We start from the raw sequence: 24,872 nt of genomic DNA on the forward strand, positions 1-24,872 counted from the left end.
TACCAGATTAGAATCCACTGCTCATGTGTAGGAGTGGGGGATCAAACCTGGTTCTCTGGATTAGAGTCCACTGCTCCTAACCACCACTCTTAACCACTACACCATGCTGGCGGTAAAGATAAAGAGATGTGGGGAAGATTGTGTTTGGAAACCTCTGACTACCATGATTACTATTGTAATTAAAATATAATTATTCAGGTGTACTGGACTCAAGAAGCCAGCTTGCCTAGTTACTCGTAGATTTATATATTTGGTCCAAGCACATTGGTCCTTTTCTATGAGGAATCTGTTTTAACAGTACGTTAATACAAGTATATGCTTTTAAAGGGGTCTGAAAGAAGGTCAGGTTATTTTTGTAGCCCTAGTCATATTGCTTGACCTATAAGAAAAATGCTGTGCATGGGCAAAAGTTCTATGCTTCATGAATTCCTACCAGGGTAATGCCACCACTGAAGAACACAATTGTGCTAATTGGTTAAATGCATTTCAATAGTGGGTCACCAGCTGGCCAACACAGAAGACCACATGGCTTTTAGTATGGAAGCCAAATTAATTATCAACCATCATAATCAGAGGGTGAGCTACCCTCCTGAAAATGCTGGTGTTTAAGGCACTCATTTGCTCACCCAATGGCCCCCTCTAGATCGTTTAAAATGAAGTGGGTAGTTTTGCCTGGGTAGCTCTGACAGTTGGTGGTGGTTGTGACTGGCATCCTATCCTTTCTCTGCCTGCCAAAAGCCATTTGGCCCTGGGAAAGAGCTGGCACTTCGTGAATCCTCTGTATTTTGGATGATCCAAACAGCAACAAAAACTGGCTTTCAAATATCAGATAAATGAAGGGGAACAGCCGTGACACTTACCCGTCTCGAATTAAGTAGTACTTCAAGATTTCGTCAATCTTGGATGTCGGGGTTGCAAAGCAGCTTTCCACCAGCGTCTCGAGACCATTCACATGCACCATGGGCTCAATCCCAAAATACAAAGACTCCCGAAGTTTAAGAGTGGGGAGGGTATCCCTGTAGGGCTCTTCAAACTCTTTGTCTTTGAATATTTCAAGGATGAAGGGGAAGACACCTCGATTGCGGCCCAAGATTTCCAGTGGTGAGTTCTTAACATTGGGGACGTAGCCTTCTGAGATGGTGTACCAACGAGGGTACTCGCAAGTGACAGGGATCAACAGTTTGCCGGTGCGGACGATAATGTCGCCATTACTGCCTGGAGTTTGTTTTGGCAAGCCAGTTACCATATTGGTAGCAACAATTTTGTCATTTACTACCTGTATCATACAATGAGGAGGAGGAAGAAAACATTGTGACAACAAAGGGACAGAGAAAGCAAAAATATATGTCACACCATTCTTTTCTCCTCTGTGTTATCCTCAAAATAACCCTGTGAAATAGGATAGGCTCTCTCTCTGTGTGTGTGACTGGCCCAAAGGCACCCAGCAAGTTTTCCAAGCAGAGTGCTGATTCAAACCCAGGACTCCCAGATATCAGACCCCACAGAATGATAGGAGTAAGAGCAGGGAAACACAGGTTTGAATTCCCCACTCTGCCATGAAACTCATGACCTTGGGCCATTCACACTCTCTTCGTCTAACTTTTCTCACTGGGATGTCGTGAGAGCAAGGTGGTGGAGGGGAGACCAGAATTCATCACCCTGAACTCAATCTCTCAATAAAAAAGAGTTACAACAGATAGACAATTACAGAATAAATTATGCAAGATAAGGCAAATTATACACATTAGCTCGGTTTGCATAATTTATGTGTAGGTCACAGAATCTAGTTCTTTCTGTAGCAAAATCTGGCTTGTTTGAGTAAAGAATTTTAATATTTTGAAGCACAGATCACAGTCTGTGCTACAACCCAATCCTGTGTGTGTGTATTTGTGTGTGTTTATGTGGGAAAGTGAAAAAGACAAGAGATCACAACTACCATGACGGAAACTGGAGTGTAGAACATAACACCAGAACAATTACCATTATAACATTATCATTTCTAAAGCCTGGATGTATGGAAGGACACGTTCTCACTTTGTATGTACCAGTTGTTAATTGTGAAGAACCATTCCTGTGTACCATGGATTTTGTGTCCTTTTACACATATTATGGAATACAGACTTCCAGCCACTTGACACAGCAGCTTTCCGATGCTCATCATTTGGAAAATGCAGCATTCTAGCAGGACTGTAGCCACACTCATTTCCTGAACACATCACTTTCCTCTCCAATTTCATTGTCCCCCTATGCAGAAGGAAGGCTAGCTATGGTGTTGTAAATCCAGCTTAAATTGGCTGTTGCTTCACCTGGCTTTACAATACAGATTTAAAGCCTTCTTTGTTCAGTCACATCAACAATGGTATTACTTCACCCTCTCTTTTGTATGAACAACACACTAATCACAGGCAATTCAAGTATGAAAACAGTCTTGGAAACATGGGTTGGGATTAACACCTGGCTACTGTGAAAGGAGGCACTAAAACCAAGCAGAAACAAGGACAGTGTGGGGACTTTGCTGAGCTAACTCAAAGCAGGCTTGCCTTAGAGGCAGGACCGGCATGGCCTGCCCAGCTACAGCATCCTTGCAGATCCCTACTAGGGTTGCCAGATCTCTCTTGGCAACCAGCAGGAGGTTTCTGGGGCGGCGCCTGAGGAAGGCAGGGCTTGGGGAGGGGAGGGACTTCAATGCCATAGAGTCCAATTGCCAAAGCAGCCATTTTCTCCAGGTGAACTGATCTCTATCGGCTGGAGATCAGCTGTAATAGCAGGAGATCTCCAGCTAGTACCTGGAGGTTGGCAACCCTACATCCCACCCCCTGCTGGATGCCTGTAACTGCATCCCGAAATGGTCATGATTAAACAAACCTGTTGCCTCCCAAGGAGAGGGGTATAAAGCCAGTTCTTGGAGCTGCCAGAAACCCTTATTAGGAATATGTATATGAATATGTATATGCTCTTGCCCAAGACAGTGGCTACTCAACACCTTGGCGTCATGTGATATCCTAGTCCTGCTCATATCTTTCCTTCTCCAGGATTCATCCTCAATAATGGGAGGAGTTCTAACACTCACTGGGAATACAGTTATGTAGTGGCTTATGCTAGGAGAAACACTGTGTATCAACATCAGAGACTTAAACCGGTTCATTAGTAATTTCCTTATCTGGGGAAGCCTGGGAATTGTAGCTTGGAAGATAGGGGCACAATAGGGATCTCCAAGAGATAATGCACAGTATTGTCAACACCAAACCCCATTTTCTAGGATGCTTCAGATAAAGCCATGAGAGTTAAACTGACATATACCCACTTTAATTTTATAATATAGATATGCTCTTAAGTATATTTTTATAGTGCCATCATCAGCTGAATTATGTCCTTCTAAGTCCACGGAAATCAATGAGTTTAGAAGGGTATAACTCTGCTTAGGATGGCAGTGTTAGTTACATAAGGAGAGGTGCACACATGAGACAAGAGGATGGATGGTGTCCAACTGAGAGAGCCAAGAGAGAGAGATGTTTGCAGCAGAGAAGAAACCCTAATAATAGTACATACATCTAAGGTGGTACCACAGGTCTTCAGGGAGAACTTGATGTTGACATGAGTACCATTGGATACTCCTTTGCAGGAACCGTTGATGAGTGAGAGATCCATCCCTCCAACAAGATCTTTAGGGATGTTCACTTCTATGGAGGTAGATTTGCAGATGACCGGAACTGCAAGAAAAAATAAATCTACCAAGTGAGCTGGTCATGTAAATGCATAGTCTTACGAGGAACTTCATAGCAGCAAGATGAGTCCTCCTTTTTTGTCTGTACTTTCCTTGCATTGTGGACACACAATTGCCAAAGCGGCCATTTTCTTCAGAGGAACTGATCTCTGTCGGCTGGAGATCAGTTGTAATAGTGGGAGATCTCCAGCTAGTACCCGGAGGTTGGCAATCCTACCCCTAGCTAGAAGTTATTAACTAATTAGGATGTTTCTTGCTGTCTCCAGTGAAAAGTCCCTTCTAATCAAGAGGTGACATTGGCTAGAACTTGGGTCAGGGCCTTTTGAGCTGTGGCCCAACAGAATCTGCTACCCTCTTACCTCTGACCTTGTACATCATGTACAGCCAACATGAACCTTTCACTTAAATTTGCTTTTAAAATGTAGCCGATGTAGTTCTGACTGCATTGCTTTGGAGACATTAACAGATAGAGGCCAGTGATGCTTGCCATACACTGTGAAAACGTTTAAATCAAAATAGGGTCTCTGGGGTACTAATGTGTGAGAACTGGTGACCTGGGAGAGGGGATTTCCCAATTCAAACAGGCATTACAGAGACATCAGTAGAAAAATTCACCACATAATCCTGTCATATTTACCCATTTGAATTCATTTAACGAGATTCTTTGCCCCCATGACTATTCAGCGGAGACATATTTTGGTGAAAACGACCAGCATTAAAAGTCATATTTAGGGAATTATCTGGAACACAGCTTTGACTGTGTCGCACACAATTTTCAAGCATTACCATTTTTTAATGGATAAAGGTATAAATTTATGATTTCTGTTATCAAGGAAACATTTAGCAGAAGTTCATTTCCTTAGGTTATTCACAACTATTAAAACAGGTGCTGCCTGTGTCTGAATGGACTCAGGAGACTGGGGGAAATATGCCGTTTGGTCATAATTCTCTTTGCTCCTCAATGTAATATGTTACTGTTCGAGTTTAAATCATTTAAAAAACCCACCCGTCTACTCTCAGTAACAGTTCTGGAAAGAAAACAACACGGAGGTATAAAATACACTCTCAACCTTAATATCCTAGGAAAGCCTTTCCTCACTCACTTCGCCAAGGGTGCTGTTTTATCAGACGCAGAAAATGAAAGGCAAATGTTATTTCTTAGCTCCTGCTCTGGTAGATACACGAGAGAGAAGGAATCAATGTATATCAAATAATAAAGAACAAACCCAGAAAGGAGACAACAACAGTTTCTAGGGGCAATTTGGAAACTATTTCCACCGATGCCGAGCAGACAGATACCATTGCATAGCTGAACTGATCCGCTCACAGCCCTTATTTAGGACATTTATTACATTGCTCCAGCAACTCTTTGATGAGCGAGGATGCCTGATGCTTCTCTGCTGTTTGGATCGGATGTTATGGGCCTGTCTTTCATTAATCAAGTAAAGCAGGCATGGGAAATATGTAATTCCTCTTAATTCAGAAGCAAATTTCAAAAGAAGAAAATAACGTAATTTCTCCATTGGCTTCTTCTCCCAGGCATCCTCACACAACTGAGGGCCAACCGAGACATCACAACAGCAGAGCTGTGTATGAGAAGTAAAGGAGGTGACAGGCAAATGAGGGGCACTGAATCCTTTCCCCCTCTAGGGCTTATTTCCCCATGGAAAGGTCTCATGATCTCCATCACGGTCGTTTATGCATGGATACTTTCACTCACGTTCGCCCCTGGTCTGTCTCGGTTTTTCTTTGGATTTATGCATGAGTTTTCCATCCATTAGTGATGACCTCGCTGCCAGCCCTCGCAATGTCGTCTTTCCATTCCTCTGTTAACCCGATTCTTCCTTCTCCCCTGAGCAAAGCTCAGGTGAAATCCCCATGCATAAGGCAAAGTGCGGGGCACACAAGCTAGGTTTCTCCCACAGCCAATTACAAAGCAGAATGTCCAGAGGTGGGGATTGAAATACTTCCTGCTTCCTCGGAGCTCTTTCTGAGCAGAAGAAAATCTTTTTAAAACCAAAGCTTGGATCCCCCCCCCCCTTTTCAGATTGATTGATTTAGTTGAATACGGTCCAAGACCAACAACAAGAACTTTTAAAACTTTTCAGATTGCTCCGGGGATTTTTTTGTTTTTGTTTTTTTGGCTGTTGTTCTTAAAATGCTTTTTTATGTGGCAATTGGGTTTTGGAGGGGGGAATTTTCTCTCACAGTAAGCACTACAAATAAGCCAATTAAAAAGTAGCATTTAAAGGGCTGGGGACTTGATTTGAGCTTGGAGACTACTGGTGCATAGATTCCCAACAGGAAAATGTGGGTCCAGCCAGCAACGAACTTCAGGTAAAACTCCCATGCATAAATGACCTTTGTCTCCTTAGCCAGGCTCTGATACCAGAAATGAGCCTGGCTCGGAGTAATGTGCCCAGAAGGAAAGGGGGGAGCAGGATTTAGCAGCACCCACAAACAGTATTTCAACAGGACAATCCTAAACCCTGTCCTTAAAATGTTTAGAATGGCGACTAAGCCCTGTCAGCATATCCTGAAGATATGCCAGCAACAAGTGGGAAATATACTAGGGCTAAGCCCTGCCCGCACTGTGTCACTGTAACTCCGGCATCATTGCAGAATTGGGCAGCATCAGGAGTATGTTATGGGCAGAGCCAGGCTCAGTCAACTTCCTATACTTTCCCCACACATCCTCAGCATTAGGGCAATATCACACCATTGAAAAGTTCACAACAACCCAAGTGAAAGACTCAAGCTCCCCCCATGTATCTGTGCAGTTTAGGATACTGACACACAGGCCCCTTTCAAACTGTTCTTATAATCCGGCTGAACAGTGGGTTGCTAACGGGTTTTCTGTGTCAATGCAGACACAACTGGTTTGGCTCCCAGCTGCTAACAGATTTTTTAAATCTGTTCAGACAAAGCCCCTTGTGTCCCATTGGCATCACAGCGCTCTGCTGCTTTTTATGAAAATTGTTAGATATTGAGGGCCCATGGATCGTGATTGTGATTAGAAAGAGTCAATTCAGAGCACACAATAAAACAGAGTCAAAGACTTTTTCTTAATCAAACAAATATCCTTTACTTTCCTAAACAGGGTAGGTTACATGGGATGAAAACAAACAAACACATTATTTCACATAAGTCCTCTTTGTTAGTTGTCTTTTACTGAATTAATCTTGAGTTGAAGATTTCTTCCTTGTCTTGCTTGGTTTGCATTCTTGCAATTTCATAAACTTGAGAAATTCCAGTATTTTGTCTCTTTGACTACTTGTACATCCATCGCTCTGGTCTCTTTCTGTTTCCATGCCAAAACAGTTCTTTATCTTTCAGTTCTTTATTCTCTCGGCCAAAACAAGACCAGGAGCCGACTGTGGTACAGATCATGAATTGTTAATATCGAAAATCAAGATAAAGCTTAAGAAAAACACCAAAACATTCATAGCACCAAAATACAATCTAAGCAATATTACAGAAGAGTTTAAAGACCATGTAAGGAACAGATTTGCATTACTGAGTTCAAGTGAATGTAAACCTGAAAAACTGTGGGTGGAAACTAGAGATATTATCAAGGAAGAATGTGCAAAGACTATTCCTGTAGCCAAAAGAAAAGAAAAACCTTGATGGATGTCTGAGGAAACTCTTAAAATTGCCAGAGATAGATGAGAAGCAAAAGTAGAAGGTGACAGAAATAGAATCAAAAGTCTAAGTGCAACGTTCCAGTGACTCGCATGTAGAGACAAAGAGATCTATTATAATAACTGGTGTAAAGAAATAGAAGAGAACAACAAAAAAGGAAGAACAAGAGATCTGTTCCACAAGATACAAGAAATCAAAGGGAAATTTAAAGCAAGGTTAGGCATGCTGAAAGGTCAGCATGGAAATACATTAACTGAACAGGACAAAATAAAGAAAAGGTGGGAACAATACACTGAAGAACTATACAGAAGAGTTGAAAGGATAAAAGATTATTTCCAAGAATAATCTTTTGAAGAAGAACCTACAGTTTTAGAAAGTGAAGTGAAAGCTGCATTGAGAGCAATCGGGAGAAACAAATCACCAGGAGCAGATGGGATATCAATAGAGCTATTCCAAGCCACAGAAACGGAGTCCATCAAAATCTTGACAAGAATATGCCAACAGATACAGAAAACAAAACAATGGCCCACAGACTGGAAATGATCCATTTACATTCCAATTCCCAAGAAAGGAGACATCAAAGATTGCAGCAACTATTGGACCATCGCATTAATTTCTCATGCAAGTAAAGTGGTACTCAAAACCTTACAGCAACGGCTGTTACCATATATGGAATGAGAAATGCCTGATGTTCAAGCTGGTTTCAGAAAAGGAAGAGGCACTAGAGATCATATTGCAAATATATGCTGGTTACTGGAACATACGAGAGAATTTCAGAAGAAAATCAGCTTGTGTTTCATAGATTACAGCAAAGCTTTTGACTGTGGATCATGAAAAGCTATGGCTGGTTTTAAAGGAAATGGGTGTGCCACTACATCTGATCGTTTTGATGCGCAACCTGTACTCTGGACAAGAGGCCACAGTTAGAACATAATATGGAGAAACGGAATGGTTTCCAATTGGCAAAGGTGTCAGACAAAGATGTATTTTATCTCCCTATCTCTTCAATCTATATGCAGAACATATAATTAGGAAAGCTGGATTAGATTTAGATGAAGGTGGATTGAAAATTGGAGGGAGGAACATTTATAATTTGAGATATACTGATGACACTACATTATTGGCAGAAAATAGTGAAGATTTGAAACGACTACTGCTGAAAGTTAAAAGAGAAAGTGCCAAAGCAGGACTACAGCTGAACATCAAGAAAACAAAAGTAATGACTACAGGAGAATTACACAACTTTAAGGTTGACAATGAGGAAATTGAAATTGTTCAAGACTTTCTATTCCTTTGCTCAACCAAGGAAAGCTGGACAGTGTGAAAGCTGGACAGTGAAGAAAGCTGATAGGAAGAAAATAGATTCCTTTGAAATGTGGTGTTGGAGAAGAGTGTTATGGATTCCATGGACTGCCAAAAAAAGAAACCAGTGGGTTATAGATCAAATCAAGCCTGAACTGACCATAGAAGCTAAAATGACTAAACTGAGGCTATCGTATTTTGGTCACTTCGTGGGACGACAAGAGTCACTGGAAAAGACAGTCATGCTAGGAAAAGTTGAGGGCAGTAGGAAAAGAGGAAGACCCAACAGGAGATGGATTGACTCAATAAAGGAAGCCACAGCCTTCAGTTTGCAAGATCTGAGCAAGGCTATCAAGGATAGGACATTTTGGAGGACTTTCATTCATAGGGTCGCCATGAGTCGGAGGCGACTTGACGGCACTTAACACACACACATCTTTCCAAACAGTTTGGATCCTGCTGACTTGTTCAGTTGTTCAGCAGTTTTCCTTGCAGTTGACTCAGTGTCGCAACAAATTAAAACATTGTCCAATAATATTAAAATGTATTGCCATAGTCCATTTTCCTTTCTGCTAAATAGACACCTCTTTATTTCCCCTTTTGAAGCCTTGCTTCTCTAGTAGCGAGGTAAGCTCATGATTGTCACAGCAGGCATCATCACTGGTATTTTCCTTGAAGTTGCAATATTCAATAGTATGCGTATAGCTGTATATTGTTGCAGTGATTCTTTCTCCCCACTGGTAAAATCTTCGTTCTCCCAGCTTGAGAATTCACTGTCGCTTTTGATCATCATTTCAGAATGGCATAAGGTAGTTGAGACATCTACATCTCCATCAGCCTTAGGACTGCCCCAATCTGGTGCTGTGCCTGTAGACACTCTGTTGCACCAGGCGGCCTACGCTCCCACGCTGAGGATGTACCCAGCTTGGTTTCGCCTCTGCCAACCTTCGCATCATCCATTCTCTTCGGCTCTGCGGCGTTCATCCCATTCACAGTGGGGTTTTCCTTCCCCCTTTTGTTTCTCGGAATATTAACATTTCCTTCACCAGTAGATGACGCCAGAGGTTCTGTTAAATCACTCTGCACACACATCAGATTTTCAGCTTTTATTTCACTAGCTCTCTGCACACGCTTTGGAGCTTCAACACAAATCTCACACTGCTCATGACTCTTTACACAGTCTTTTATTGGCAAGCCAAACTCATGTAGTTGCTGCCTTACAGATTCCAGATTCCTGTGTGCAAATTTCACATGCCAGAAATACACACAATCTTTATGCTCACAATTCTTAATATTTAAACTTCTGATCTCCTCATTGTAGCCAACAAAGCATTCTTTCTCATCATCAACAACTTCATCTCCTTCTGCACAAAGTCCATTGTCGTTCTCACACTCAAACAGTTCATCAGCAATATTAATCAGATAAAAGTTAGTGTCATCAATCTCAACAGCATATTCCATGTCTTCTGGGTCAAATAAGGAACGATATCCATTCATTATTTTGAGTTTATAACCTGCTTTGATCATCTTTCCCACCGAAAGGAGACATTCTTTTGCTTTTGGAAGGTACATAACATTTTGCAAGGTAATCTCCATGCTTGTGTCATTTAAACTGTGTATATAAATGGTTGCAGTTCCCATTTCACTGCACACAAACGATTCTCCATTTGCATTAACCAAAGTCTTTTCACATTTCTTAAGCGATGTAAAGCATTTTCTTTCATTTATCACATGACAGTTAGACCCCGAGTCTAGAAGTAAAGCCTTTATATCTTTAGATTTGTAATTATTCATCTCAAAAACATCATCTTCACATTTCAGCATACACATGGTCACATCCCTTACGATTCTTTTGTTCTGCTGACGACCCCTCGTAGCTGAATCTGGTCTTTGCTGCTCCCTCTCTATCCTTTGTTTAAAAGTGGTGCCTTTTCTAGCAGCACATTTCTTTGACCCAGACTGGCTGCCTTGAAAATGCAATCTCTCTCGGTATCTAGCACGGTCATCATCAATTCCTTTTCCACAATCATAAGATTTGTGTCCATACTTGTCACATTTGAAACATCTTACAGATTTCTTGTCATGTAAACGCATTGCTAAGACACCATTAGTCACTTACTCTCCAATTTCTCGTCTGCTTCATATTCCCATAATGTGGTTATCACATCTTGCAAAGATAGATTGTCTCTGCCTAGCAAGGTCCTCTTTTCAGCTTTATATCGAGGATGGAGACTGGCCAAAAATATTGTAATTAACTCCTCATCTAGGATTTCTCCTCCAGCCAAATTAATTTCAGTGCGAATGTCTTGCATATCCCATAAATGCTGTGTTAAAGAAGTATTTGGATCCATTCTTTTAGAATATAAAGGGGCCTTCATAGTCCATATTTGCCCCTTTGTTTTCTTTCCATAACGCTGTATAAGCGTGTCCCAAATCTCCTTAACAGATTTGTGGGATAGAATGATGCTATTTTCAGAAGAACTGATTGCACTTATAAGTATAGACATAGCTTGAGATTCATCCTTTAAAAACTTTGCATATGCAGGGCTTGTAGCATCAGCCGGCCTGCTATCTGTTAAGACATATTTAATGTCCAGCACATTAAAAGCATTCTCAACTGCTGACTGCCATAGAGAGAAAGGAACTCGGTCAATTGCTGGAACAGGCACATACTCATTTTTGAACTCACGTGACTAGTACTCATGCTGGTTCCATTACTCGAACTTGCAGCAGCTGTTTCAGGCATCTTTGCAGATTAATCCTCTGTTTCCTTCTTTGCAGAAAGCTTGGCCTTGTGATCCTCTAACAATCTGTTTAGAGACAGTGGCTACTAAAAGCGCTGAGAGACTGCGGGCTGCTTTCTTTGATCCTTTATAATCCTCAGTTCCCCCATGGGACAAGATGCAAAAATCAAAAATTGTGCTTTTTGACTCAGTCTTAACCATCAATCATACAGATCACCAACCATCCTCTGCTACCACTTGTTAGATATTGAGGGCCCATGGATCGTGATTGTGGTTAGAAAGAGTCAATTCAGAGCACACAACAAAACAGAGTCAAAGACTTTTTCTTAATCAAACAAATATCCTTTACTTTCCTAAATAGGGTAGGTTACATGGGATGAAAACAAATAACAATCTTTCTATCTAGTTCCCTATAAAAGTTGCTAGAGATTCTAGCAGGTACTATGGCTTAAATCCCTTTGTCTGTGTTCTAGCTCAAGAGACCTGAAACAAGCATCTTGCATCTGTGAGATTCAAAAAGCAACTGAACATCCTGCCCTAAAGTTTTACAACCTTAACAAAGGAACAGGGCAATAAAGACAATTCTAACTCCGTGACTCTTGGCACGTTTGCAATGGCAATTTGCTAGCCAATAGACTACTGACATCTGTTATTTCATCATCATCTTGAGACTATCTAAACTGTTTACATAAACAAGTTAACCCTTTAACTGCCTTGGCAGAAATGGAACTCGCATTGAATCCCCAACAAAAATGACTTTCACCCGGTTTCAGTTCTTCCTTGCACTTCTGAATCACCCCACTGTGCTGTTTGAACTGTCTGGAGCACTTCCGAAAGGACCAATATTTTCCCCCTGCCTTTTTGTGGGCGGTGTTCTTTTTCAGGTTTTTTAAAAATGTTCTAAGATTTGCACTATAGTGCTATAGCAGCACCATTGGCATGTCTGTTGTTGTAGCTGGAAAAGAACGTGCTGCCAAAAAAGGCAGGAAAACAATATTCTAGGAAAGTCTTTCCCTACTCACTTTGCAAAGGGTACTGTTTTAACAGATGCAGAAAATGAAAGGCAAATACTGTTTTTTAGCTCCTGCTTTGGTAGATATGAGGAGCTCCGTGGCACAGAGTGTTAAGCAGCAGTACTGCAGTCAAAAGCTCTGCTCACGACCTGAGTTCAATCCCGTCGGAAGTCGGTTTCAGGTAGCCAGCTCAAGGTTGACTCAGCTTTCCATCCTTCCGAGGTCGGTCAAATGAGTACCCAGCTTGCTGGGGGTAAAGGGAAGATGACTGGGGAAGGCACTGGCAAACCACCCCGCAAACAAAGTCTGCCTTGGAAACGTTGGGATGTGACGTCACCCCATGGGTCAGGAATGACCCGGTGCTTGCACAGGGGACCTTTACCTTTACCTTTTTTTGGTAGATACACAAGAGAGAAGGAATCAACGTATATCAAATAATAAAGAACAAACCCAGAAAGGAGACAACAGTTTCTAGGGGCAATTTGGAAATAATTTCCACCGATGCCTAGCGGCACTGTTTGAACTGGCCAAAGAGCTTGGCTTTCTATGGCTCATAGAAAGGTTGAAATGAGCTATATGAATGCCCATCTCTGTATCACTTTACTCAGAAACAGGCCAACGATGGATGACATCTGGTTTAGAACAGTAATCTGAAAGGGGCCTAAGTCTGCAGCCAATCACAGCTCTCCCAAATACTATATACCCTGGCCGGGACACCCCTAGCTCAAATGACTGGGTACATGGATGGACCTATATCTCCCTGGTCTCATATCAGTCACACTGATAACACACATGTGAGTGGGGGGAGTTTGGTGATGGGGACCCCACAGAAATGGCACTTTATACAACCAGGGGGGACTAAGGACAAAAAGCCAATCTGGAGAACAAGTACCCTTGTTACATTTGCTTCTCTGCTCAGAATTTTGGGTTGTAGTTTGGGCACTCGGTCTCTAAAAGGTTCGCCATCACTGCTATAAGGGGTGGATAAACGTGGCTCAGCAGTCACATTACATCCCCCAGCAGGGCCAGCCTATCAGGTGGGATGCTTGGCCACTCTGACTCATGTCTACTTTGGATTCGCCCTCTCTTTCTCTCTCTCCCCTCTCTCATCATTTTAAGTTTCAAAATGTCCTTTAATATACTCTTACCCGCCCCCGCCCCCGACAGACTCGTTCCCTGCCACCAGCTGGGTTTCCTTTCACCACCGCCTCCCTTTATCATCTTTGCTTTTCAGGAAATTAACAACTAATAGGAATGCATGTGTGCCTGTTTTGGCCTCTATGATGTGATAATTTGTGCGATGGCGGATATCAGAGTGTCTTCTAAAACATAAACCATTCCTGAGAGGAAGCTGATCCCTCAGGGTGATAGCTGGAATACTGGAGAGGAGAGAGAATATTTACTACTGATGTACAGCAAGCGTTTAGAGCAGAAGCATTAATATGATGCATGCAATCTGCCAGCACTGTTAACGTGCATGTAATTAGAATTTTAAAAGTTGTGTTTATTCAGTGGGAGGCAGGGAGCCACTTTTATTTGTGTTAATAAAAAGGAATGGCTGCTTCTTTCAGATATTCTCCCACAGAATATCTCTTCATTCCTCTATATGCTATTGAAACACTCTTGACCACAGAGCTAATCCACCCGAATGGGAAATTGCCTCACAGAACACCCTTGCAAAGGGAACTGCTTAGAATGAACTCACTAAGGTGCTATTCACACAGCCCAAATAATGCACTTTCAATCCACTTTCACTGCACCTTAATGATAGTTTGCAAGTGGATTTTGCCAGTTCACACAGTAAAATCCACCTTCAAAGTGCATTGAAAGTGGATTGAAAGTGCATTATTTGGTCTGTGTGAATACCACCTTATTCTTTCTAACAGATTTGGGGCAACCTTCTTCACAAGTGGCCATTTTGAAGGGGTAGGGGAGTGTGGGATAGTATGGTTGTCTATCAAAATGGTAGCTCGGACATTAACGAAATGTCTTTCCCAGGGATATAATGACAAAGAAGGAGAAGAGTTGGATGAGGGAAGGGAACTATGGCATGAGAGTGCAGCTAAGAAAACAGATAAAAGATATGTAGACAAAACCCAGCCTATGGTCTTCTATGCATGGCTGTTTCACTCGCCGCCTCCCCACTGATGACTTCAGGTCTTTGTGTTGATTATGCATGCTGTTGCCGACTTTCAGAGGTCGCCTCGCTCTCCCCTTGCATTTCCCTGCATTTTGCCCGTGTTTTCAAATTCAAAATAAAACAGGTCTCTGAAAATGCAGGCAAAATGTGGGGAAACACAGAGGGAGAGAGAGGTGACTTCTGACGGTCGGAAAAGGAATGCATAATCAGCACAAAGACCGAAAGTCATCAGAGGGGTGACTGTGAGTGAAACAGCCATGTATAAAAGACCAATGTTTTCCCCAATTTCCTGGGCTGAAATGGATTAGTCAGCAAATAAAAGTCAGACCTAGAATCATAGACTAGAATGATAGAGTTGGAAGGTACCACCAGGATCATCTAGTCCAACCCCCTGTACAATGCAGGAAATTAACAACTACCTCCCCCCACATCCCCAGTGACCCCAACCCTCCCCCTGCCATGCAGGATCCCACAATCAAAGCACTCCCGACAGATGGCAATCTAGCCTCTGCTTAAAGACCTCCAAAGACGGGGACTCCACCACCCTCCTAGGCAGCACATTCCACTGTCGAACAGCCCTCACTGTCAGAAAGTTCTTCCTAATGTTTAGGCGGAATCACTTTTCTCTTAGTTTAAATCCATTACTCCGTGTCGTAGTCTTTGGAGCAACAGAGAACAAGCTAGTCCTCTCATCAACATGACATCCCTTCAAACATTTAAACATGGCTATCATGTCACCCCTTAACCTTCTCTTCTAAAGACTAAACAAACCCAACTCCCTAAGTCTCTCCTCATAGGGCGACCTTGGCAACCTCACCTTTCAGATGGGTCTTCTTTAGAACATATACCAGTGATGGCGAACCTTTTAGAGACCGAGTGCCCAAACTGCAACCCAAAACCCACTTATTTATCGCAAAGTGCCAACACGGGAATTTAACCTGAATACTGAGGTTAATTACATGCTGGGTAAGTGGGTGTTCCTCTTTTAGTAGGAGATTTCACTGAAAGGTGGGAGGCGCCGCAAAGCCCGCGCTGTGGCCCAAGCGTTCTGCTCCCCTCCAGCTATGCCACGCTGTGAGCTATGCTCCCCTCCAACCTAGCTCCTCTCCAACCCCACCACGGGAATCACCTTTGCCATAGACTCAACAGGCTGCCGTCCGCACCGCACCCTCACGCCGGATGTGACGGGAGGGAGGAAGAGCTCCCATTGGGCTGCTGGGCAGAGGGGCGGGTGATGTGAGAAATGCCCTCAGGCGTTGGAGAGGGTGAGGGAAGCAGCCCAGCCCCGCATACCTCTGGCTTTCTAGTAACAAACTCAGGCGAACTCTGTGCTGGGGCGACTGCGTGCGTGCCCACAGAGAGGGCTCTGAGTGCTTCCTCTGGCACGTGTGCCATAGGTTCGCCACCACTGACATATACTAATTCTTATGAGGTGAGAAAACAAAAGGTTCATTTGCTCCACAGCTGTATTAGCCTAGACCCACTGTAAAGTACTACTTGCTCTTACAGATCCTGATCATCTTACCTTGGCAAGTGTGGTTGTCGTCGGACAAAACAAGCCCCCGTGGGCACTCACATTGATAGATGTTCCCCACAGTGATACAAATATGGCTGCAGCCTCCATTATTGTTGTGACACCCATCAATTTCTAGGACAGAAAGAACGATCAGACACACACACCAAGAGCGACCTTTCTAGAGAATGGACCAACTGGGAATGAATCTGAGAAAATCTCTAACCGCCCCAGCAGCATCATACTGAAGAAGTGTTCATCGAGACAGCCAGAAGGGGCTAGTAACTGTATAGCAATTGCTATGTAGTCCAATTTACATTATAGGAATATGCAAGTACAAACCTGTGTAAATTTTACATTATTTCAAAACTATCATGGACGAAATTCTGTTCAAGGAAATGAGTGCAAGAGCATGGTAGTGAATGGGTAAGCGCTCTTGTGCTACTCCCATTATTTCAGAGTGGTTTGTACCTGACATCTTCCCATGATAACAGTGAGGAAGAACAAGCACAATGTGATATATCGAAGTAATTTTTAAAGAAGCTTTTAATTGTAAAATATTGGAAATGTAGAGATGCTTAACCAGTTATGTTTTCAGGCGTCCAGTTAAGATAGCATATGAGTGCACCAAGAAATGTCTGGCGTGGATATGACATACCTGTTCCTAAATACAGAGCAGTTCATCACTCAGACAACCATTGTCGAGCTATTCAGGGCCAATTCACATGTTATGAAGTCCACACGCCAAAAATGTGGACTGACATGTGTGGGAGTTCTGTACTCAGAACTAATTCCCAGTGTGGGGTGATGGCCCAATTCAGATCAGTACTGAGGCATTTGAGGGGAAGTTTAAGCCTTTTCCCCCACATTGGTTTCCTAACATGAAATGCCCCATAAGAGCGGCTGTTTGCTCTGTTGGAGAAACTGTTGTGTGCAGTTGGGCATGTAAGTTGGGCATGTAAGTTTTGCCAACATGGCAAACAGTGGAGCCCAGTGTTAGGAAAAATGGCATGGGGGCAGGGGTGCACTGTGGTAGTGATCTGAATTGGGTCTGTGTACATCTGAGAGTTAAGTTCCAAGCAAGGAACTCCCAGGACACATTTAGTCAACAATCGGCATGTTTGCCATGTGGACTTCATAAGGTAGGATTTGGCCCTCCTTTAAAATGTCACTGTAAGTTTCAGTAGCAGCCCTGATAGCCCAGATGAGCCGGATCTCATCAGATCCCAGAAGCTAAGCAGGATCTGTACTTGAATGGATGACCATCAAGGAAGGCTGGGGCTGCCTATTCAGAGGAAGGCAATGGCAAACCACCTCCGCTCATCACTTGCCTTGAAAACCTCATTAGGTGGAACTGCATGGGATCACCATGAGCTGAATGCGCCTCAATGGCACACTTTACCTTTCAAGTTATAGCATTTATATATGCACAAAAATTAGGTCAAGGAGAACCTAGTAGATGTGATACATCCCTCATGCTAATGCCTCTTCTTTACAGCCAGTAAAACTGAATGACAGTTTGAGGAGGTCTCTGAAAAATTATCTGGACATTTATCATGCTTTTCAGTATATACAAAGTATCCCAGTATTTTTGATGGATTATCTCTCATTGACTCAAATGTGCTTTAAACTAGTGATCATGTGCTATGCTTGAACATTTCACTTTTCTGAGCATATAATGATTCAATCCCATTACCACCCTTAAGATTTTGCGGTTATGCATTGGGTATTGGGTAGGCCACAAAGAGAATTCCTTCCTGAAGTGCCTCATAAACTCCATGAAATATCAATAAATATGAAACCAACCAAACTGATTATATATTGCTTAATAAATTCCCTAGAAAGCATTACACTCATGAAAAATATCACCTATTACCTCAGGTCTTAAAAACATCTAAACAGCACATATAGCCTTTCCATTTGACGAAAAAGGAACAATTCCTCTTCCTAATAAAACAAACGATCAGAATGTATTATCAGCCCTTTCCCAAAAAGAGCAGAAAATTGGGAATAAGAAGTGCCAAGTCAATACTAGATTAGAAATAAAAAGAAATAAAAGATGTAGATGGGATAGGCATGTATATCTTTTTGTTTATGGAGGACTACCTTCCTGGGTCATGGCAGTCCATTGACAGATGTGTGTGTGTGTGTGTTAAGTGCCATCAAGTCGCTTCCGACTCATGGCAACCCTATGAATGAAAGTCCTCCAAAATGTCCTATCTTTGACAGCCTTGCTCAGATCTTGCAAATTGAAGGCTGTGGCTTCCTTTATTGAGTCAATCCATCTCTTGTTGGGTCTTCCTCTTTTCCTGCTGCCCTCTACTTTTCCTAACATGACGGTCTTTTCCAGTGACTCTTGTCGTCTCATGACGTGACCAAAATACGACAGCCTCAGTTTAGTCATTTTAGCTTCTAGGGTCAGTTCAGGCTTGATTTGATCTATAACCCACTGATTTGGTTTTTTTGGCCGTCCACGGAATCCGTAACACTCTCCTCCAACACCACATTTCAAAGGAATCTATTTTCTTCCTATCAGCTTTCTTCACTGTCCAGCTTTCACGCCCATACGTAGTAATCGGAAATACGATGGAATGAATTAATCTAGTCATGGTGGCCAGTGACATATCCTTACGCTTGACATGTAGGTTCACCATAAATGGAGGAAACACAAGTTAAAGCATTCACACTTCTCCACCAATACAGTGTCAGGAAAAAGTCACACAACTGAACTTCTCTAAATTGGGAGGGAGCTTCTCCGTCAAGACCTTGTTGAGGGAGAAAATGCAGAGGCTTGCTTTGACTTATTTGCTAAGCCTTTTGCTGATAAAATCGATTGTCTCCTTGCAACCTGACTGAAATTCTCTGACTCATTGTTCTCAGACTAGTTGATGTCACTTAGATGAGTTTTAGTTGTCACATTCCAAAGATGCAGAAAGTCGTTTGGAAGCGTGCAACCTAGTACATCTAAGCTTGATCCAGGACCATCCTGACTTGTTATAGCCTGCCAAACAGCATTACTCAGGTGTACCCAGAAATAAGTGAATGCTTTATTAAAGGAGGGGGCAATGTCAACCATCTTGAAGGAGCCAGCTGCAAAACTCTTCTTGAATGTTGCTGTCCAAGGACTGAATGATTTCAGCAGGGCTATGGCTGGGGGTGGGGGAGCGAAGAGGAGTGGGCCAGGTAGGAGAGGCAGTTCTGCTACCCTCCCTGCATGCCACAGGGGCGGCAGCTGCCCTCCTCACACACGCACGCACACACACATATCCCGCCTGAGCCCTGGATTTCAGTAACTGTCTTCTGGAGGCATGCAGCCTCTTTTTGGACAAGACAGATGAGACTGAGTCACTGTGATGGATGACCTTCATTGGGAAAGAGACAGGGGAAGTAAAACCTTGTTGATTTCCCTGGACTTCTTAGAATCTTTCAGTACTTCTGAGCATTAAATCTCTCTGGGATGGTTGGCTGAAATGGTTGCCAGGGACACTGCCTTCTACTCCTATCTAGGTGAACACGGCCAAAAGGTAGTGCTGGGGGGGAAGAGGACTGCTTGATTCCTCATATCTTGTGCTTGGAGAATCCCACTGGGATTCATCTTGTCTCTCTCCCTTATTATTTAATATCTACATGGAACATGCTACTTGTTCTGGCTTAAAAAAACATCTGGTCATTTATTGGTGTATGTGTGTGTATATTTTCTGAGACCACCAAGGAAGGCCTTAGGGCCAAAATGCGTCTGGTCACAGTGGTTTATGTATGTTACCAAATTGCGTTTTAACATTCGGTGGTTTCAATACTTCTATGAGGCTTTACTTTTAAATCTTTTTATGAATTTGTGCACATAATAACGAAACTTCTACTTTGTTATTTTATGTTAGCTCAACCTTTTTTGTTCCTAACATGTTTTTTTGGGTTGGGTTTAGTTCCCTTCTTGCTTGTTTGACTCTAACCACTGCACGATCCTGGCTTTTCTCCTTATCATGAGAATCAGGTGAGATGGAAGATGTCCTGAATTTAAGTCTGGAAGCAGTAATAAACTGGATCAGGGACAGTAAACTAAAGCTTGATCTAGACAACACTGCACTGCTGTTGTCTGACAATTTAGCCAAGAGCCTTGGTTGTTTTGGATCAATCTGCAACCTCTGTGAGACAGAATAGGAAGAGAACATGACTGGTCCAAGGTCACCCAATATAATTTGTGCTGAACCTGAACCTGGGTCTTCCCATCTAATGCTCTCATCACTGCACCATACTGGATCTCTGCTGGTTAGCATCAACACATGCATCAGATGTGTCCTTTTATGCAGGCATCCTAAATCAATCGCTTCCTTACTCACCCTCGCAGGTCTTTCCGTCGTTCCCCAGAACACGCCCAACTCCGCATTCACAACGATAGGAATTTTTCAGGTTTATGCAGAACTCACTGCAGCCTCCATTATTCTGTTCACATTCATCTTCATCTGCAGAGGATGAATGCAACAATTTATTTATAGACAGCTATTAAGTAGGACCTGGTACCTGTAAGCCAACAGTCAACAAATATGTGATCTGAATCAAGGACTCAAGGGGTCATTTTCTCTTGTGGGGGGGCATAGCTAACCGCTAGCCGTGACTACTGTGATTTATAGAAGAATATCCAGGAGTTTGGCTCCAGTGACGCAGGCCTGCTGTCATGGTATAAATCTCACGTGCACACACACATGCACATGACAAAAATGAAGACTTGCCCTGACCTGGATGGCCCAGGCTAGCCTGATCTCATCAGATCTCAGAAGCTAAGCAGGGTCAGCCCTGGTTAGTATTTGGATGGGAGACCACCAAGGAATACCAGGGTTGCTGTGCAGAGGAAGGCACTGGCAAACCACCTCTGTTAGTCTCTTGCCATGAAAACCCCAAAAAAGGGGTCGCCATAAGTCGGCTGCGACTTGAAGGCACTTTACACACACACAAAATGAAGACTTATAGGCACCAGATTCCTGTGCCATCTGCAGGTGTGTACTGAGATGAAAGGTTTTTGGCACAGCAGCATCTGGGTCATATTGAGCTCCTCTGAGCTCCAGCCCTGCTGTTAGCGAAAATCGAATGTTCCATTTGGTTTGGCTGCCTGGACAACAATTTCTGTAGTGTAATCACATCAGCAATATCTGTTTATTTCACAAAACACAAGACAACCCTAAACAACGGACTATCATAACCTCCCAATTGATCCAGGGCCGAAATGGGAATGCAGGGAAGAACAGAGCAAACCAGAAAATAGCTATGAAGAGCAAACTGTAATTTTAAAAAATGAAAAGAAAAAAAAGAAGAACCATAAAGAAAAAGCTGAACATGAGAGACGCTTTTATGAGTTCTGGAGGTAGGAAGGTGCAGGAAATTCCATTTGATACTGTCTGTTCTGTTAGTCTCACACTGCAGACCCCCAATTTCCTCCCCACGGTTCCCAGGGATCTAGGACAACTCCTTACATGTTTGGCAACCTCCTTGCGAGCTAACTATAGAAAAGGGGATGGTGCCGAGTTGTTTTCTGTTGCCCAAGAAGGTTGGACCAGAACCAACGGGTTGAAATTAAATCAAAAGAATTTCCATCTAGACATCAGGAAGAATTTTCTAACAGAGCGGTTCCTCCGTGGAACAGGCTTCCTCGGGAGGCGGTAAGCTCTCCTTCCCTGGAGGTTTTTAAGAAGAGGTTAGATGGCCATCTGTCAGCAATGCTGATTCTGTGACCTTAGGCAGATGATGAGAGGGAAGGCATCTTTGCCATCTTCTGGTCACTCGGGGTGTGGGGGGGATGTAGTTGTGAATTTCCTGCATTGTGCAAGGGGTTGGACTTGATGACCCTGGTGGTCCCTTCCAACTCTATGATTCTATGATTCTGAACTAGATATTGTCATGCTCACCTCACTTCTCCGTACAGTGATAAGTTCCAGGGGAAGGAGAGAGTAGTGGCATTTCATAGTGTCTTTCTAGTATTTTTGATTGGCTTATAAATATACAGGTAGCACACACCTGTATATTATATGTTAGGGCATGCACAATCAATTGTGATGGGTGTTTTTTTTTTTTTTACTTTTTACTACTTTTTGTAGGTGCATTCCAGTAATGCAACTCCAGAAAAATTTCAGATTCTGACATTATGAGCTTTGTAGAGAAGACATTATGAGCTTTGTAGAGAAGACACAGAGTTACTTCTACAAGTCGACCCCACATCAAATCCCCCGAAAGGCAGAGAGAGACTAAATCCACCAGATGCTCAGATTCCCAAGCTCATTACTTTTACTTTAATGATTTTGCTCAAATGACCAATAAGTCTTAAGCAGGACCATACTAAAGTACAATGGCCAAAATATTTAATATTTAATATATTCCCCTTATCCTTTAAAATAGGCAGCCAATATTTATTTATAAATTTTGCCCTAGTGGGAGATGGGGCTGTAGGGTTGCCTGATCCAGGTTGTGAAACTCCTGGAGATTTTGGGATGGAGTCTGGGGAGGACAGGGACCTCAGTGGGGCACAATGCCATAGAGTTCACCCTCCAGTGCATCCATTTTCTCCTGGGGAACAACCCTACAGCCCCATCTCCCACTAGGGCTGCCAACCTCCAGGTACTAGCTGGAGATCGCCTGCTATTACAAGTGATCTCCAGCTGATAAGAGATCAGTTCACCTGGACAAAAATGGCCACTTTGGCAATTGGACTCTATGGCATTGAAGTCCTGCCCCTCTCCAAACCCTGCCCTCCTCAGGCTCCACCCAAAAAACCTCTCGCCGGTGGTGAAGAGGGACCTGGCAACCCTAGTCCTAACTGATTTGGGGGGCAGAAAAACAGGAATATTTTTAATGATTCCTCCATCCCACTGCAGACCCCCCCACACTTCATTCCCAGATTTCCAGCAATGACTGGCATGATCTTGGAAGGAACAGCAGGCTGAGTGGGTGGGGGAGGGTAGAAAGTTCACTTCCACAAGTGCTGCTCCACTCATACTTAAGAGGATCCATGCTGTTGCATTTACTAGATCTGTATTTCCAGCTGTTCTATTTTGCTACATTTTTATTTCACCAAGGATCTCCGACTGGGGTAAACCATTTTATTCTCCATTTTGGCCTCACAAAAGTCCTGTGAGGTAGTCAGAGCCGAGAGAGGGAGAGAGTGATTGACCCCGGGTTTCCAAGTAAACTTCATGGCTGACCTGAGGATTTTAACACTGATCTCCTGGTTAGGGTTGCCAGGTCCCTCTTCACCACCAATGGGAGGTGTTGGGGAGGAGCCTGAGGAGGGCGGGGTTTGGGAAGGGGAGGGACTTCAATGCCATAGAGTCCAATTGCCAAAGCAGCCATTTTCTCCAGGTGAACTGATCTCTATCAGCTGGAGATCAGTTGTAATAGCAGGAGATCTCCAGCTAGTACCTGGAGGTTGGCAACCCTACTCCTGGTCGTAGGCTGACATTCTAACCATTACAACTCACTGGCTCTCCAGAGACTGCCTGTCCATTGATACTTAATTAAGGAATGAAGCCAGATCTCCAAGAGGTTAAAAAGAAATAAGACATGCTAAGCATCAGCGGAAGCTATTCTAGTAAGTAAGGTGGCATAACTCCTAATCATAAAAACCATCATTAAGTTTAAGATTGCTACAGTAACTCAAGACACTCAAAGGAGTTTCAGAATCAGCAGTTAAAAATTAGGATTCATAACATAGCCCGAAAAGGATATGTTGAAGAAAAAGTTAACCCAGTGTCATGACTGGTGACCAAACTCCCCAGTGATGGGCCCCACCTTACCTAGGTTGACAAGTACCCTCGATTAGAAAACCGGGCACGATCACAGGAAAACTATATTTTCTTTGAAAAGGCCCAAATGATTGCGCTTGAAAGAAATCTGAAATCTGAATTATGTTCTTATGTTAGGACTGTGTTTGAAATAAATTAACATGTTTCAGTTGTTAATTTCAGATATCTCTGCGTCCACCTGGACTAGTAGGTTAGACAAAATATTTCCCCATCCAATAGAGCGACTGGAAGCTGCAAGGAATAGTACTTGGAAAACAAACTGTAAACAATTACCAAATAAGATCTTAAATGAGGATTGGTCTTTAAGGACGCAAATGATACCCTTGTGAGGTCATCTAGGTAGAGGAAACAGCACAGAGTGAAAGGCTGAAACCACCCTCTTCCTGTGCTGCACTGAGTCTGAACTGAGGTCCCTGACACCAGCTAATTAATTATAAAAGACAAAATGCTGGGCGCGCCATGCAGAGAACGCCCAGGGTTTTCAACCTCCGGTCTTAAAAATAAATGACCCTTAGAGCTTCGAGATGGCAGAATGAGAAATATTTGTCCTCCAAGGCAATGGTGGTATCTAGCTATGGTGCAATGAGAGCGTGCAAGAGCATGTGGCTACAAGATCTAAACCCCCAACCAGACCTTCAAGAGGGCCAAAGATAATTGTAGCGCAGTGGGTTTCGGACTGCATTGCATGGAACGGTGGGATTCTCAGAAGCTTGTTAGTGATTAGACTTGAAATTTACTGTCAGTCAAGAGGTCAAAGAAAACTGGTACAAATTTTTTTTATAGATGGTATCTCACTCCAAATAAATTTCAAAAGATGAACAACCCTAAAGGAAAACAAGGAGCATGCTGGAAGTGTCAAGAGACAGATGGCTCCTATTTCCATGTATGGTGGACTTGTTCGAAGCTGCAATCATACTGGCATAAGATCCATGGTGAATTACAAAACATGTTTCAGAAAAAATTCAACTTGGATTGTAAAAGTTTTCTACTTGGCATAATGCCACCGG

General features: G+C 42.9%; 1 protein-coding gene across 1 annotated transcript in view; it reads right to left on the minus strand.

Moving 5' to 3' along the window:
* Positions 1 to 24,872, minus strand: part of OIT3 (oncoprotein induced transcript 3) — a 60,459-nt gene that overhangs the window by 8,935 nt on the left and 26,652 nt on the right. Inside the window, exons 4-7 of the mRNA XM_056850502.1 lie at positions 20,416 to 20,538; positions 16,091 to 16,213; positions 3,550 to 3,710; positions 861 to 1,276 (exon numbers count right to left, since the gene is read on the minus strand). Of these exons, the coding sequence (XP_056706480.1) occupies positions 861 to 1,276; positions 3,550 to 3,710; positions 16,091 to 16,213; positions 20,416 to 20,538 (823 nt within the window). The remainder of the gene's footprint in view (positions 1 to 860; positions 1,277 to 3,549; positions 3,711 to 16,090; positions 16,214 to 20,415; positions 20,539 to 24,872) is intronic.

This window comes from Euleptes europaea, chromosome 5, assembly GCF_029931775.1.
Source record: "Euleptes europaea isolate rEulEur1 chromosome 5, rEulEur1.hap1, whole genome shotgun sequence".
Taxonomy (NCBI): domain Eukaryota; kingdom Metazoa; phylum Chordata; class Lepidosauria; order Squamata; family Sphaerodactylidae; genus Euleptes; species Euleptes europaea.